The 15,854-nt window shown below is 31.5% G+C and overlaps 1 protein-coding gene across 3 annotated transcripts in view; it reads left to right on the forward strand.

Annotated features, from left to right (window-relative positions):
• The first annotated feature begins 4,424 nt into the window (after window positions 1–4,424).
• LOC109806515 (protein GIGANTEA) overlaps window positions 4,425–15,854 on the forward strand; it is a 28,764-nt gene continuing 17,334 nt past the window's right edge. Inside the window, exons 1-6 of one of the 3 annotated variants that reach the window (XM_020368942.3) lie at window positions 4,425–4,638; window positions 5,305–5,523; window positions 8,697–8,768; window positions 8,934–8,988; window positions 9,108–9,250; window positions 9,434–9,708. In XM_020368942.3, coding sequence (XP_020224531.2) covers window positions 5,419–5,523; window positions 8,697–8,768; window positions 8,934–8,988; window positions 9,108–9,250; window positions 9,434–9,708 — 650 coding nt within the window. In that variant the 5' untranslated portion in view covers window positions 4,425–4,638; window positions 5,305–5,418. The remainder of the gene's footprint in view (window positions 4,639–5,304; window positions 5,524–8,696; window positions 8,769–8,933; window positions 8,989–9,107; window positions 9,251–9,433; window positions 9,709–15,854) is intronic. The other 2 variants (XM_020368944.3, XM_020368943.3) reach the window with 2 other exon arrangements.

The following is a 15,854-nucleotide window of genomic DNA, read 5'->3' on the forward strand; positions in this document are numbered from 1 at the left end:
CTAAATAATAACAAATTAAATAATGGGTTAAGTTTAGTTGCATAACACTCCGAATATATTTACTAAATATAATAGTTTAATTATTATTTATTTTTATTTTTGTTGAGTTATTTTTATTATAATTTTAATTAATTAAAAGTTTTATAAAATATTTTAAAGATTTTCTATAATTACGATTAAAGTACTTTTTACTTATAGGTTAAGTGTGGGTTAAATTTTTGAAAAGGGAGTTACGGTAGTTCTTTTATTTTTAGACTTCTTAATTTTTATATTATGCATATGTTCTAAAGAACAATAAGAACTAAAGTTCATAGAAAAATACTTTAAAAATCCATATCTATCTTCTAACGCTCATCAATGTAGGGGGAGTTAGAGATCTCATTTTGGGTGTGAGATCTCATTTTGGGCGTGAGAATGTATGTTAGATAGTAAGATTGACCTCGGTCCCTTTTATGTTGCTTGTATTATATGAAGCAAATTTTTTCCAAATGATTGTATTATGTGTAGTTGTACATGTCTCCAATTTCGTAATTAAACATATAATTATGAGGTTTTAATTATTTGTGAGTACCCATAGGAATCATAAATAGTTATTATGTGAGTAGTTAATAAGAGTATGTAATTAGAATGTGAAATTGAGGTTGAATTGGAGTAATTAATGGTATAATAGAATAGTATTAAACTTTAATTGTAATTTTTTACCGATTGATTTAAAGTTTTGGGTTCACCATTGTTGAAAAGTCTTGTGATGAATTGCAATTGGCACTCCTTTGCACACACTTGTACGCCCGTGCAAGCGTCATAAATGATTGAACTAGCCTTTGGTGTCTTCATAACAGTTGTATCCTTTGATGTTGGTCTTCAAATGCCGTTAGAATTACCTAAAATGGAGGTATATAACTCGAGTTGTGATTAAATTAGTGAGGGAAGGTCGGACTGTTAGATTTAAGCTGAAAAATTATGATTTTGTATTTTTAAAAAAATAATAGATGGTAAAATTAACTTTTGAGGTCAACATATAAGATAAAGATTATTGTTCTAGCTTTATAAGAAAATAAAAATCAAATTGATAGCATATATATATATATATATATATATATATATTGATAAGGTGTTTGGACTACACGATGTCTTGGAAAATTAAGTTGTGAAACTGTAGTTTTGAATGGTGATGATGAATGACTTTTCCTTTTAAGTGTTTGATTTTACAATGATTTGAGATACCTATATCAATTTTATGAAAGATAAATCATGAAATAATACAAGTGTTAATAAATTATAACGTAAGTTAATTGTTAACGACTTAAGGTATTTTGGTGATAGCGATGTTTAAAGCCTTAGTATGTGATGTTGACAATGTTGCAAGGCTAGATAAACTATTGATTTAAATGCTCGTTAACATTGATCTTGTAGTGACTATGGTCGAGGGGTTAATATATTTAGACAATATCATAATGATTATATATCGAGGTGTGTTGGATGATGTTGTGTAATTGTTGTGGTTGAACATTGAACATGTATAATCATTTTACTAATTAATGTTGATAGTAAAAATGATGGATAATCTAATATGTAAATTAATGAAATCATATGACCTGTTATGCATAGAGTTTGTTGACATGCATCATATGCATAAAAGTGTTTTTAAGGGTACGATATGAAATACATTATCAGAGAAGACCCCCTGTGTAAAAGCTTGGAGACCAGTCATTGGGATAGTTTGGTATGAAAGTCTTAGTCTCACACTTAGTGTGTATGGGATATATCTTGTACGATTTAGCTAGCATGACCAAATTTTGGTAGTAAATCCTATTAGTGCGAGTGCATTGAGGATGTGACTCAATATGTATTCCTGAGCTACTTTACGTGTGTTGTTAGCAACAATGTGCAAGTGTGATGTATGATATTTTTACTGTCGTTACATGCATGATAATATGTAATCCATGTCCATTACATAATATATGATAATGTTATTTGTTATTGTTTATTATGCTATAAATGAATAAAGTGTGATGATAATATTTATTTGTGTATATTATATCTTGTTATATGTTTGTTTTTGTTTAGTTATCCGGTGACATTCCTACAGTGTGAGTTGTAATGAGATGTCTCTCACTCTTTTGTTTTATGTTGTCTGGTTTGTATATTATTATAAGTGATCTTCAACATGATGTTGATTATGAGACTTAATCCTCATAGATAAGTTATGCTCCAATAGGATGTGACATCAAGACTTAAGAGCTTTCTTTTTGTTGTTATGCTTTAAGACAATAGTTCATTTTCATTGTAATTCCAGTTGAATTTCAGTTGGCTCTTGCTTAAGTTAAAATATAATACCTTTTATGTAGACATTGGAGATTTATCTATGATAAATTTTTCCATTCAATTTTATTTATTCGTGTATTATTGTATGTGAGATAGAGAGTGTGATATGTTGTCATTGTTTAAATTTGTTAGGTTAACCATTTTTCTCTTGGCTTTTGGTTATAGACACTTGTAATGTTTTTTTTTCCGTGTTTTATTTGTTTATTAAAACTTAATTGTGATTGTATTGATTTATTTTAGAAAAAAATACATTGATACTCTTGAAGTTCTATGGTATTAAACTAACACTCCTTATTATTATTATTATTATTATTTTTTTTTTTGGGTTAATAGTAGCCTCCCTTATAAGAGGGTAATGTTTTTCAAATAATTAAAGGAATTAAAATAATGTATAAGAGGTACTAGTAAATTGTTTTTCAAACAATTAAAAAAGGTTATTATTATAGTAAGGACATAAAAAGTAGGAATATTTACGTGATTTCATGAAACTTTAAGAATGTCGGTGTAATTGATTTATTTTATTTTATTATTATTGATGAACTTATTTGTTACTGTATTGTAAATTTATTTTTATTGTTGTTGGTAAACTTATTTGTGAAATTTTAGTGTATTGTAAAAATTGTTGCTGGAAAACTTATTAAGTACGTGACCTGTTGAACATTGGATATGTGGATAGAATTTATTTTTCTTCAAAAATCGATACACGATCATCTGCAATGTTTGATTAACATAGTGTAATTTCAATAAAAAATTCATTTTTATCCAAATTAATTTGTACTTTTGGCGTTTTCATAAATTTAAATTTGTAATTTCAAATTTTCAATTTTTATTTTCATAATTTTGATTTCTCAATTTATAAAATTTGTAATTTTAATCATTTTAATACATATACTTTTATCAATCATTAAAATTATAACATATGTCGTGAACTAATATTATATAGATAATATAATAATTAATATCAAATAATATATGAATTAAATTTGTATTTTTATTTCTCATTCTCGTTTCAATTTAATCTCATTTTATTGTATTTATTTAAGATAAAAATCAGAATTAAAAATAAAATTTAATTTAAATATTATTATATATTAATTATTATATTATTTATTTAATATTTGATTATGACTAATATTCCAATTTTAACAATTAACATATTAATATTTAATAAAGAGATTAAAATTATGAATTTTATAAAATTAAAAAACTAAAATTACTTTAATAAAAATGAAGATTGAAATTATAAATTTAATATTATATAAAAGAAAAAATATAATTTAGACAAAAATACAATTTAGCTTCTAATATAATCTTCGGTAATAATTATTCACCAGTAACTTATGAGAGTGTTTTTCCAGTAACATTCTAGTGCACTTACCAAAAATAAATTTTAATACCTGAACGATCACACCTTCAAAACTTGTTTATGATGAATATCAAAGATCCTAAACCATATCATAAACATTAGATTAAAAATCAACGTTTTAAATTTTGAATTTAATTATAAATCTTATGTGATATTTTTTTTTTCTCAATAAAATGTGATTTTTTAATCTATTTATCAAAGAACAACTGTATTTTAGAAAGTAGCGTAAAAGTTATAGTTATAAAGATAACTAATATTTTAATTCATTCAATTTATGTGAGAACTGTTTTATTTTGTAAAATTAAAATTATAATAAATATATATTTTGAATATATAAATTTTAATATAATCAAATTTTATAATAAATAATATTTTTAAATTCATAAAATGTATTTTAAATTTATGATAAATAATTATATTGTGATAACAATTTAGTTAAAATATATTGAAATTTAATTTTAAATAAAACAACAAATAATTGATTAAAATGGTTATATAAATATATTTAAAAATAATTCTTAAAATCTATTTTAATTGTCATGGATAGAGGATTTAAATAAATAATTCTTATTTAATGAGTATAATTATATATTTTTATATGTGTAACGATGATGGATGGGCATCCATGCATGCCCATGATGTGACTGCATGCCCATGCACATATGAGCAGAGTAACATGACGTGACATAGCCTCGGAGGTGAGAGGAAAATATCATTGCCACGTATGCAATCAATCTAGGCTTCTCAGAGCTCCAAAAGATCTTCTCCTTCTTTCTCTCTCCCAGTTGTTTCTGCATCTCTCTCTCACCATAAACCATTATTTTTCCCATCTAAATATTTTCATAAAACACCAAAATTTCCCATTTTTTCACCTACATCATTTCACCTCCTCAATCACCAGTTTTTCTTTCTAAAAATATTGCTTCTGCACAAACACAAGGACCCAGGTACATGTTTTTTGTTTTAATTTTTTTTTTTTTGCTGATTTTTATTGTTAAAAATTTGTATGTTCACAGGTTCTGTACTTTTGTTCTTGGTGCTTGTGTTAATTTATGAAGTGGAATTAGTCTTGTTTTATAATTTTTTTTTTTGTGGTGAATCTGAGTTGTTAGATATTTTAGGGGCTTATTTATTTATTTTTAATAATTTTTTTTCTTGCTTTTGAATCTGAGCTGACCTCTTTGGCCTCGACAGAAATTCAGTATTTCTCCTACGAAGTTTCATTCTCAGTTCTCACTTTTTTATTTTTTTATTTTTTTATTTTTTTATTTTATATAATTTGATTTTGCTCTGTTTGACTGGATTCTGTTTCAGATTTATCCGAGTTCTGATTTTCTTTATTTAGAAGACAACTTTGATATTTTTATAGTGGTGAAATTTAACTCAGAAATCACCAATAAATTTTCAAAGTACATAGATTCAAGCTTGCATGGGGCAACCGGTTGTTGCGGCAAATATCTACAAATTTCTATAGTTGCATTTGCTTGTCTTCTTTTGTACTTGCTTTCTGCCAAAAACAAAGCTTTTTCTGAAATATGTTATGGTGGATGATCAATTTTTGGTGATGGATTGGTTACTAAGGTAAAAAAAAAATATCTGGCCTTGGTGAACAGGGAATGGTGAATTACGATATTTTAATTCTTGATTGGTAGCATGTTTTGGCTGGAATTTGGATAGTTGCTTTTTATTGTCAGAGGCAGAGGAAATAATAGCTTGCAAGTAGATAGATGTCTTCTTCTTCTTCGATGGCTGCTCCCAATGAAAGGTGGATTGACCGTCTTCAGTTCTCCTCATTGTTCTGGCCTCCTCCACCAGATGGTCAACAAAGAAAGGTGCCATTTCAATCTTGATTCCCCCCAAACCTTTTTCCTTAATGTTCTACTCTCAAAATAAGCATTAATTCTGTGTATGGAATGTCAGTTACATTCTTTTTGGATAATAATAATAATAATAATAATAATAATAATAATAATAATAATAATAATAATAAATAATAAATAAGAATAATAAGAAGAAGGTGGGAGGTTGAAAAAGCCTTCGAGTTAAAAATAACAATCGAATATATTATTAAAATAAATGGATAGCTGAGATCTAATCATTGTTTCATGTATCATGACTGTTTATTTATTTTAATTTGAATATTTGACGGTTATTTTTAACCCACATGGATGAGGTATTTTTTGGTCCCTCACCACCATAGACCATAATAATGTTTTGTTTAATATTCCAATGTTTAAAACAAAGCTTTTAAAACTTCAACAATCAAGAAATGGACATTCTTTATGAATATATAAATAGAAAATATATGATCTTCCTATACTATGCACTTGGTGTATATGTCAATGGAACAAAAATGGAAAGTTTTTATCGGAAAAAGGAAGTATTTGTGATACTAGAAAGTAGAAAAACAAAAAAATATCTAGTGCTTAAGTGTTGATTGTGACTCAAAATCTTTGGATTGACTCTTTGTTCTGTCTGATGGATAGTCTGTTAAGTTTTGTTTAGTCTGATGGTTGGTCTGCTCAGCCTGTTCCTGTTTAGTTTGATGGATTCACTCTTATGAGTTAGATCCATGTATGTATGTATGTATGGATGGATGTATGTGTGTTTTAGGGCTCTGAGTGTGAGTGTGAGCGTGAGAGAGGGAGATATATGGTGCTCAAGAGCGAACATGAGAGGGAAAAGAGAGAAAAGGGGAGCCTCTTAGAGAGATTAAGGGGGTGTGAAAATAGAGCCAAAGGGTTATTGATGTTCATCTTGAACATAGAAGTGATAACCAATGGTTGCTTGTAAAAACTTGATCTTGTTCTTTGAATAGTGGAAATTGTTCTCTCTCATGTATGTAGGCCAAATTGACCGAACCGTGTGAATTTTTTGTTCTTTCTCTTAATCTTTTTAGTTCTACTATTGTGTTTATTTTTTTGCATAATCACGTTTTGTGTTCCACATTTCTGTTGAGTACTGTGCATTTTTGTTTTTAGTGGGTTGTTCTTGTGTAGGGTCTGGTTTTGTGGCTTCCTTTCTCATAAGACCAACATTAAGTGATTGAAAGCATTTAAGAGTGTGTACCCCTTAACCTATTTGGTGCTTGGTGCATAGGATAGGAAAAAGTCATTAGCCAATATGTTCTTGACGATGATAGGTTGGAGCATATGTATTGTTTTAAAAATAAGGAATCTTACCACAGGTCGTTATTACAAATGCACTTGTGCTCCTTAACCAAAGGATCGGGGTTCAATACTTGACTTGAGCATGGAGTTGCGACCAGGGGTACCACTTTATTCCTATAGAGGCCAACCTAGTGAGAAGGAGCTACACATCCTTATTAAACAAAAAAAAAATGGAATCTTTGAATCATAAATAGCATATTGGGATGTGATATAATTAAAGGATACTTTCCCGATTAGTTTTGTTTGGAAACTGTTTCATTGGTTTTTATTGTAATATTACTAATTTTGATGATGGGCACCTTTTGCTTTGTTTTATCAGTTTAGTTTTTTATTGACTCCTTACTAGGATATTTGGTACAAGTAATGGTATATGCACTGAGGGATTTGCCATAATTTTTTCTACCCAATTAGACACGGAATATCTTCGGGTAAAACAAAATAATAGCATTTTCCGTGTAAAAAAATGTTGGATTTTTTCATCGGTGAAGAGATGCCATTCGGTAAAAATTTGTGAAGTGAATTAGTTTGCTTAGGATCTTCCCTCACAATCATTTTACTTTACAGTGATTCTGTGACAAATGAGTTCACTGATATTCAGCATTGATTAACTGTTACCTGTTAGAGTGTATAATTTATTATTTTTTTGGGAGAAGTTTGGTATTTCCCATTAGAATTTAATTTAATAAAAAAAGTTGTGACATTTTTTCCAATATCTGAAAAAATTAATTTGTGAATAGCATGTCAACTCACAAACTTTAAATTATGTATTAATGAATTCAGATAAAAAAGTACTTTATTTTTCCTATGCCATTTAGCTGCAGAAATTTTGGTGGAAACATAAATTTTGAAGTTTGATAAGGTCAATAGGTGGTGGCACTGTTGAGTATTGACTAATGCAATGCAATGTCCTTGTAAGAGTATATAATGTATAATTTGAGGAGAGAAGTTCTATAATTCCTCCCAGTAAATGTTAATAAATAAATTATGATCTTTTTCTAATATACCTTGAGAAACAATAATTTATGAAGCATTAGATTTATCCAGATTTTTTTTCCTTACATATGCGCCTATATGAAACATTAGATTACGTTTGGATACTTTTCTTTTTTTGTGACATTTTGGATACCTTCATGCTGTTGAAAATATTCATCTGATTTTTTTTATATCATTAGATTGATTGAATTTGGAAAAAAAAAAAAAAAGGGCTGCGGGTGTATTTTGGTACCCTGATTCTCCTAATGAAAATGTTGAATTTCAGCACAATGTAGGTGGCCCCCTGCATTATCCAAGCTTTAAGTTTAAATGCAAAGGGCACTTGTGTGAGGGTGTGGACTGGGGATGCAATAAAAAACCATTCACGTGCCTTTGCCTAAACTTGTTGTTCAGATAGTTGGTTCATGATTGGAGGGATACGGAGGGATGCAGAACTAATCTTTTCATCAAACTTACCCTAGCAAAATTTCATTTTAATTATAATCGATTATAACAATAATCCATTATTCACATAATAGATTATTGAATTAGTTATTATATAATTAGACGTTAAAATTCTATCATTACTGTTTTAATTAGATGTTACAATTTCTTGTCAGTCTTATTGTTAATGTCCTTTGGGTTTCAATATTATCTCTTAAAAGTTTGTATTTCATCTTACATTTAAGAAATTGGAAATTCGTCAGTCTTATTGTACTAGTGAGAAACTTCTGTTGAATTGTAAGGCTGGAAATAATTCTTTATCAATCTATATGTAAACATTTTTACGTGTTCTGCTATATTGGAAGCTCATTATTGTTCCACTGTGTTGATTTTTATCATATTATTTCTGCTTTCCCTAGGATCAAATTGCTGCATATGTTGAGTACTTCATCCAGTTTACATCAGAACAATTTGCTGATGATATTGCTGAGGTATGATAAATGCACCCATATTTACTGATAAACCATGTGAACTGGAATAGAAATATATACAAATTATTTTCACAAATTCAATTTCTTTTGTATTATTTTTTTTTATCAGAAAGCCAAGAGTTTTCTTTATCAAATGCCACTCACTGTTCTATATTATTTTGACAGTTGATCCGTAACCGTTACCCATCCAAGGAGATTCTTCTCTTTGACGAAGTTTTGGGTATTTATGCTTTATCCCATGTTAGTTTAACTTATGGTTGACTCAACATAAACATTGTTACCATGAATTTATTTCTATACTGTGTAATAACTTATTCATGTTTTTACGTGTACATCCAGCAACATTTGTTCTTCATCATCCTGAGCATGGCCATGCAGTTGTACTTCCAATTATTTCATGTATTATTGATGGTACAGTAGCCTATGATAAGGCTAGTCCTCCATTTGCTTCTTTCATATCTTCAGTGTGCCCAAAAATTGAGGTATATGTATAATCCCTTGCCTGATATTTTGATTTTATTTATATACAATTCAATGCCGTAGCAAAAAAGTCTCTCGCTTTCTGTCTTTCAGTTTCTAAACTGATTAATATAGCAATTATTCTACTTCAGTATCTTCAAAGGGGTTCTCTACCATTTTCATTTCTTCTGTGTATAATTTTGCAGAATGAATACTCAGAGCAATGGGCTCTTGCATGTGGTGAAATTTTGCGTATTTTAACCCATTACAATCGCCCAGTTTACAAAAAGGAAAAACAACATGGTGAAACTGAAAGAAGCAGTAGTGGCAGTCATGCCACAACTAGTGAATCTGTTGATGGGAAATCTGAGCATAATTCTTTGACACAGCAAGAGAAGAAACCTATAAGGCCATTGTCCCCCTGGATTACTGATATATTGTTGGCTTCACCAGTAGGCATTAGAAGTGACTATTTTCGGTGGTGAGTATTTCTTATTAATTTATTCACACTAAGTAACAAATTGTTTAGCTCTATTTATTTAGCCAATGTAGTGAATCATGTAAGCATGTATGTTTTAGCTTAGCTTGCAAGTCCTAATTGTGCCATGATTCAATTAGGTTCTGTTTAAGTTTTTGACCTTAGACTCAGCCATATTTCATAGTTCATAATTTCAGAAACCAAACAAAGACACAAATCTTGGTTTGATTCACATTTAAACCATGGTTTGTTAGTGTTTCAAGTTTGGTTAGACTTGAAAAAAATAGGAAATTTTTTTAATAATAATTTTTCTCACCAATTACATTCTCTAATCATGCTTTCATAGAGAAAACTAATATCTCTAAAATAAGAAAACTATGACTTGAAGATAAAAGATAAAAGAAATAATAAAATAAAGGATTAAATAAAATATTGATAGACCCTTAAGATATTTATTTTATTTGCGAGTTACAACACCTTCCTTAAAGTTGGTAAAGGAATATCAATCATTTCCAACTTGCCTACAAGCTCCTGGAGTCTACTAGTAGGAAGCCTCTTAGTAAAGACATTAGCCACTTGGAGTCCTATAGCAACATGTGCCTTAACAATAAGACCATTCTTTGATAATGTGCTTGTTGGTCTCATTATGTTTGGTCTTGTCATGTAGAATTGAATTGTGAGCAATGCTAATGGTTGACTTGTTGTGACAAAATAACTTTGTTAGAATAGCTTACTAAGGAAGCCTTTTATTTTTTAATATTTTGTATTTTTGTTGTGATGGCTTAGGCTCTTAGCCTTTTCAATGTATATTGTGTTTGTGATTTAAACTATGTACATATATTAAAGATGCAGATCAATTGAGATTAACTCATTGATTTTTCCCAAACATGAAAATCTCAATATTCAAGTTGGTATTAGAGTGGGTTTGGTCCCGCTCTGTAGTCCCGTCTTATTCAGCGTCCATCTCCGTCATCTGCCATCGACCAATTTTTCCAACGACCTTAGGATTTGGTGCGCCTCGTTGAGTGTGGCCCAACCTTGTTGGTTTCAGGTACATCACAGTCCCCATTCACTCTCACCTGTCGATCCAAGTTCCTGTTCTGTCAAGTGCATGTGGCTCATGCGTCACCTTCTGCTCATTGGAACTCCATCGTGCAGCCACCATTGTGTTCGTTAGCCTCTTTTGAGTTTGTTTCAACCCTCAGTTTACTGTTTTGGGCGGCTGTTTGGATGTGGTTATTGTTCATCTTCTCTTTGTCTCTGTTTCGTTGTTTTTCTCTTATGGCCTCTTTAGGCCTTGCTCTTGCTATTGCTAGGACACCTACTATTACTACAGAAAAGCTAAATGGAAAGAACTACTTTTCACGGGTTGCATTTGTGGAACTTTGGTTTCTTGGTCAAGGGCACCATGACCACCTAGAAAAGGAAGGCATTGAGGGGGTCAACAGAGAATAAGGCTCAGTGGAAGAAAATTGATTTCTAGTTATGTGTTGTGTTGTGGCAATTCGTAGAACTCAATATATTGGGAACGCTTAGAGCCTTTAAAACTTGTTACTCTTTGGAAGAAGGCTCAAAGTATCTATGCTAATTACATTCAGCGACTATATGACGCTGCCCAAAAATTAGCCTCTCTAAAACTTGATATGGTTTCTCATGTGGCTGAAGCTCAAGCTACTCAAGAAGAGCTAATATTGTTCCTTGATGATGATTCATTGGAAGGAATGAAGAAAAAACTTGATAGGCTATATATGGTGATGATTTTACAAACCTTGCATTTAGATTTTAATCATGTTCGTGATCAATTCTTAACTGGTAATGAAATTCCCTCAATAGACAACCTAGTTACCAGACTACTTCGAGTTCCAACCAAAGCCAAGAGTGAAAATACTACTACCATTGTTGAAGCTTCTGCTATGGTCTCTTCCAGGGAGAGAGGTGGTCGACTAGTCGTGGAAACCGAGGAAAAGGGGGTAAAAGTGGTCGTCCCCAATGTTCCTACTGCAAAAGTGGTCGTCCTCAAGAGAATTGTTACTCTTTCCATGGTTTTCCAGAAAAAATAGCAAATTTGTCCAAGGCTGATGTGAAGATCCCTGAAGATGATTATCAAGAATATCGTCAATGAAAAGTAATGAGTCAAGCTCAATCTTCCTCTACCACTACTGTTTCTACAGTCAGTACTTCTCAATTAATTGCAAGTCAAAGTCCATGGATCATTGATTTAGGTACCTCTGATCACATAGCTGGTAATGATTCTATGTTTTCTTTCATGTCTCCTCTTGAATCACCTCACCTTATCACCTTAGCAGATGGGTCCAAAATTGCCCTCAAAGGAATTGGTCAAGTTTCCCTTTCTCCCTTGTTAAATTTATAATTTGTTTTGTTTATCCCTAATTGTCCTCTCAATTTAATTTCTTTAAGTCAATTGACTGAATCCTTATACTATTCAGTAACCTTTAATGTTGAATCTTGTGTTATTTAGGAACGTGTTATGAGTTGGATAATTAGCGTAGGACATGAATCTAGTGGTCTTTACTATTTTGGAACGCAATCACCTGCATCTTGTGCTGCTATTTTGTCACCCATGCTTTTGCATGATAGTTTAGGTCATCCAAGTTTTTCCAAGTTGAAACTCTTAGCTCCTAGTCTCAAAAAATTGGAAGAGTTAGGTTGAGTCATGTCAATTAGGCAAACATGTTAGGTCATCCTTTCCCAAACAAACTGAAAAAAGATGTAACTTGGTTTTTACCACCATTCACTTTGATATTTGGGGTCTAAGCTGTATAACATCTTTTGTTTTAAGATATTTTATAACCTTTATTGATGAATTTTCTCGATGTACATAGGTATACTTAATGAAAGGTTGTTTTGAACTTTTGTCTATTTTTTTCTCTTTCTTAATGAAATTAAGAACTAATTTGGAAAAATAATCAAAATTCTTGGAAGTGACAATGCCAAGGAATATTTATCCTCTGAATTATCTTTCTTTTTATCCTCAGAGAGTGTTTTACATCGATTTACATGTCCACACACACTCCAACAAAATGGAATAGCAGAAAGAAAAAATAGACACCTTATGGAGACTACACGCACCCTAATGCTCAATGCAAATGTTCATGTACATCATTGGGGTGATGCAATTCTCAAAGTTTGTTTTCTAATAAACAAAAATGCCATCTTCTCTTGAGAATAAAATTCCTTATTCAATTATTTTTCTAAAGGAACCCTTGTTTCATGTCTCTCCTGGTCTAGATAAGTTGTCGGCTAGAGTTATTAAATATGTTTTCTTAGGTTATTCTCATCTCCAAAAGGGGTATAAGTATTACTCCCCAAAGACTAAAAAATTTTACATGTATGATATGTCATTTTCTTTAAACAAACTCCCTTTTTCCTATCCTCCACACATGATTTTGTGACAATACAATAGGTCCTGCTTGTTTCTTCTCATCTGGTCATACCACCTCAAATTTTAACCCATAACACTTCCAACCACGAGGTCACCCAACCTACCTTTTCCACAAATAGTCCAATTCAAGATACTCCACCTCCTCTTCTCACATATCAACGTTGGACACGACAAACTGATTTGACATTACTTGAAGAATCATCAAATTCAGGGTGGTCTATTGCTCTTTGCAAAGGTATTTAGTTTACTTGGAACCCTCATCCTGTTTATAATTTTTTGAATTATCATCGATTATCTCCTATATATTTCTCTTTTGTATCCTCTATATCTCCTTTTACTATTCCCAAAAATGTTCATGAGACACTTGATCATCCTAGATGGTGACAAGCCATGATTACTGAAATGCAGGCTCTTGAGCATAATGGCACATGGGAGTTAGTTCCACTTCCTCTCGGTAAACAACCAGTTGGCTGTAGATGGGTCTATGCCAAAAAAGTTGGGCCTGATGGTATAGTTGATCTACTCAAAGTTAGATTGGTGGCCAAGGGATATACTTAAATTTATGGCCTAGATTATGGTGATACCTTTTCTCCTATGGCCAAAATTCCTACAGTTCGTTTCTTTCTTGCTATGATAGCTATTTTCCATTGGCCTCCACCAATTAGACATTAAAAATGTGTTTTTTCATGGGGAGCTGGAGGAGGAGATTTACATGGAGCAACCTCCTAGGTTTGTTGCTCAAGTGGAGTCTGGTTTAGTTTGCAAATTACTAAGGTCCCTTGATGGTCTCAAACAATCTCCTTGAGTTTGGTTTGGAAAATTTAGTCATGTAGTGTAGAACTTTGGGTTGAAAAGAAGTGAAGCAGACCACTCAGTTTTTTATTGTCACACTTCGCTTGGGAGGTGTGTTTATTTGATTGTTTATGTTGATGACATAGTGATTATTGGGAATGATGCAACTACAATCTCTCAATTGAAGAAACATCTTCTTAGTCATTTTTAGACCAAAGACCTTGGACGTCTAAAATATTTTTTGGGTATTGAGGTTGCTCAATCAAAGGATGGCATTGTGATTTCACAAAGGAAATATGTTATTGATATCTTGAAGGAAACTGGCTTGTTTGATTGTAGGCCTATTGATAGCTGATCAAGGTGAACCATTCACAGACTTGTAGAAGTATAGAAGATTGGTTGGGAAGCTCATTTATTTTACAATCACAAGACTTGAAGTTTTTTTTTTGCAGTAGGGATTGTTAGTCAATTCATGCAGGTCCATCATATTGATCATTGGAATTCTATTTTACGCATTCTTAGATATATCAAAAAGGCTCCAAGACAAGGATTGTTGTATGAGAACAAAGGAGACAACCAAATTTCTGGCTATTGTGATGTTGATTGGGTAGGTTGTCCTATAGATCGACGTTCCACTACTGGTTACTGTGTATTCCTAGGTGGAAATCGCATCTTGAAAGAGCAAGAAGCAAAATGCTGTTGCCCGATTCAGTGTTGAGGCTGAATATTGTGTTATGGCCTTGATTACTTGTGAACTTATACGAATTAAGCAACTTCTTTAGGAGTTAAAATTCTATAAAGGTTATCCAATGAAATTGTATTGTGATAATCAGGTTGCATTCCACATTACTTCCAATCTAGTATTTCATGAGAGAACTAAACATATAGAGGTTGATTGTCATTTTGTAAGAGAGAAACTGTTGTCTAAGGAAATTGTTACTAAATTTGTCACCTCCAATGAACAACTTGTAGATGTTATGATTAAGTCATTGAGGGGACCTCGAATTCAGTGTTTATGTTCCAAGCTTGGTACATACAATCTGTATGCTCTAGCTTGAGGGGGAGTGTTAGAATAGCTTACTAAGGAAGCCTTTTATTTTTTAATATTTTGTATTTCTGATGTGATGGCTTAGGCTCTTAGCCTTTTCAGCCTATATTGTGTATTTGATTTAAACTAATCTTGAACCTAACCTTAAGATTGTCAAGTATAATCTTCATCCATAGTCCTTTGTATATACCTTGTTCCATTCTTTTGAACTCAACTTCTTCACTAGACTGATTTACTACATTTTGTGTCTTGCTCCTCCAAATCACCAAATTCCCTCCTAGAAACATACGGTGCCCAATAGTTGATTTTCTATTTGTGATTGACCATGCATAGACTGCATCAATATTAATCTCCATTAACAGGGAGCTTTCTCTTCTGAATTATAACCTTTCCCAAACTTGCCTACAAGTACTAGAGGATCTTATCAACTGCTTGCATATGCCTCTCTTGGGAATCATGCATATATTGATTAACTACAGTGACAATGTAGGCAATGTCTAGTCTAGTGTGAGATAGGTAAATTGGCTTCCTTACTAATCTTTGATATTGAGTCTTTTCCACCGTTGAATGTCATCATTAACACTTATAACCTCAATGTTACCTATAGGAGTCCTTACCTATGGGTTAGACAACTTTTCTTGCTGAGAGATCAAAGTAAATTTATGTCCTATAATTCTTGCCAACAAATTGATCTCTCTCTTCCTCTTCATAATGGGCTTCTTTTATTTCATATATGACCTCACCATGGGTTCCTTGGACATCTTGCAAAGACAAAAAAAATGTAATGACACACCCTAAACTTCTAAATTTCTTTTCCCTGAAGTCAAGGATTGACAAATAATGACTCAATTTCATGAAATTGTGACAGCCATGGCGCAAAGACTTGATGACCTTGTGGATGATAAC

Source organism: Cajanus cajan, chromosome 7 (genome assembly GCF_000230855.2).
Source record: "Cajanus cajan strain Asha chromosome 7, NIPB_CcT2T_4, whole genome shotgun sequence".
NCBI classification, from domain to species: domain Eukaryota; kingdom Viridiplantae; phylum Streptophyta; class Magnoliopsida; order Fabales; family Fabaceae; genus Cajanus; species Cajanus cajan.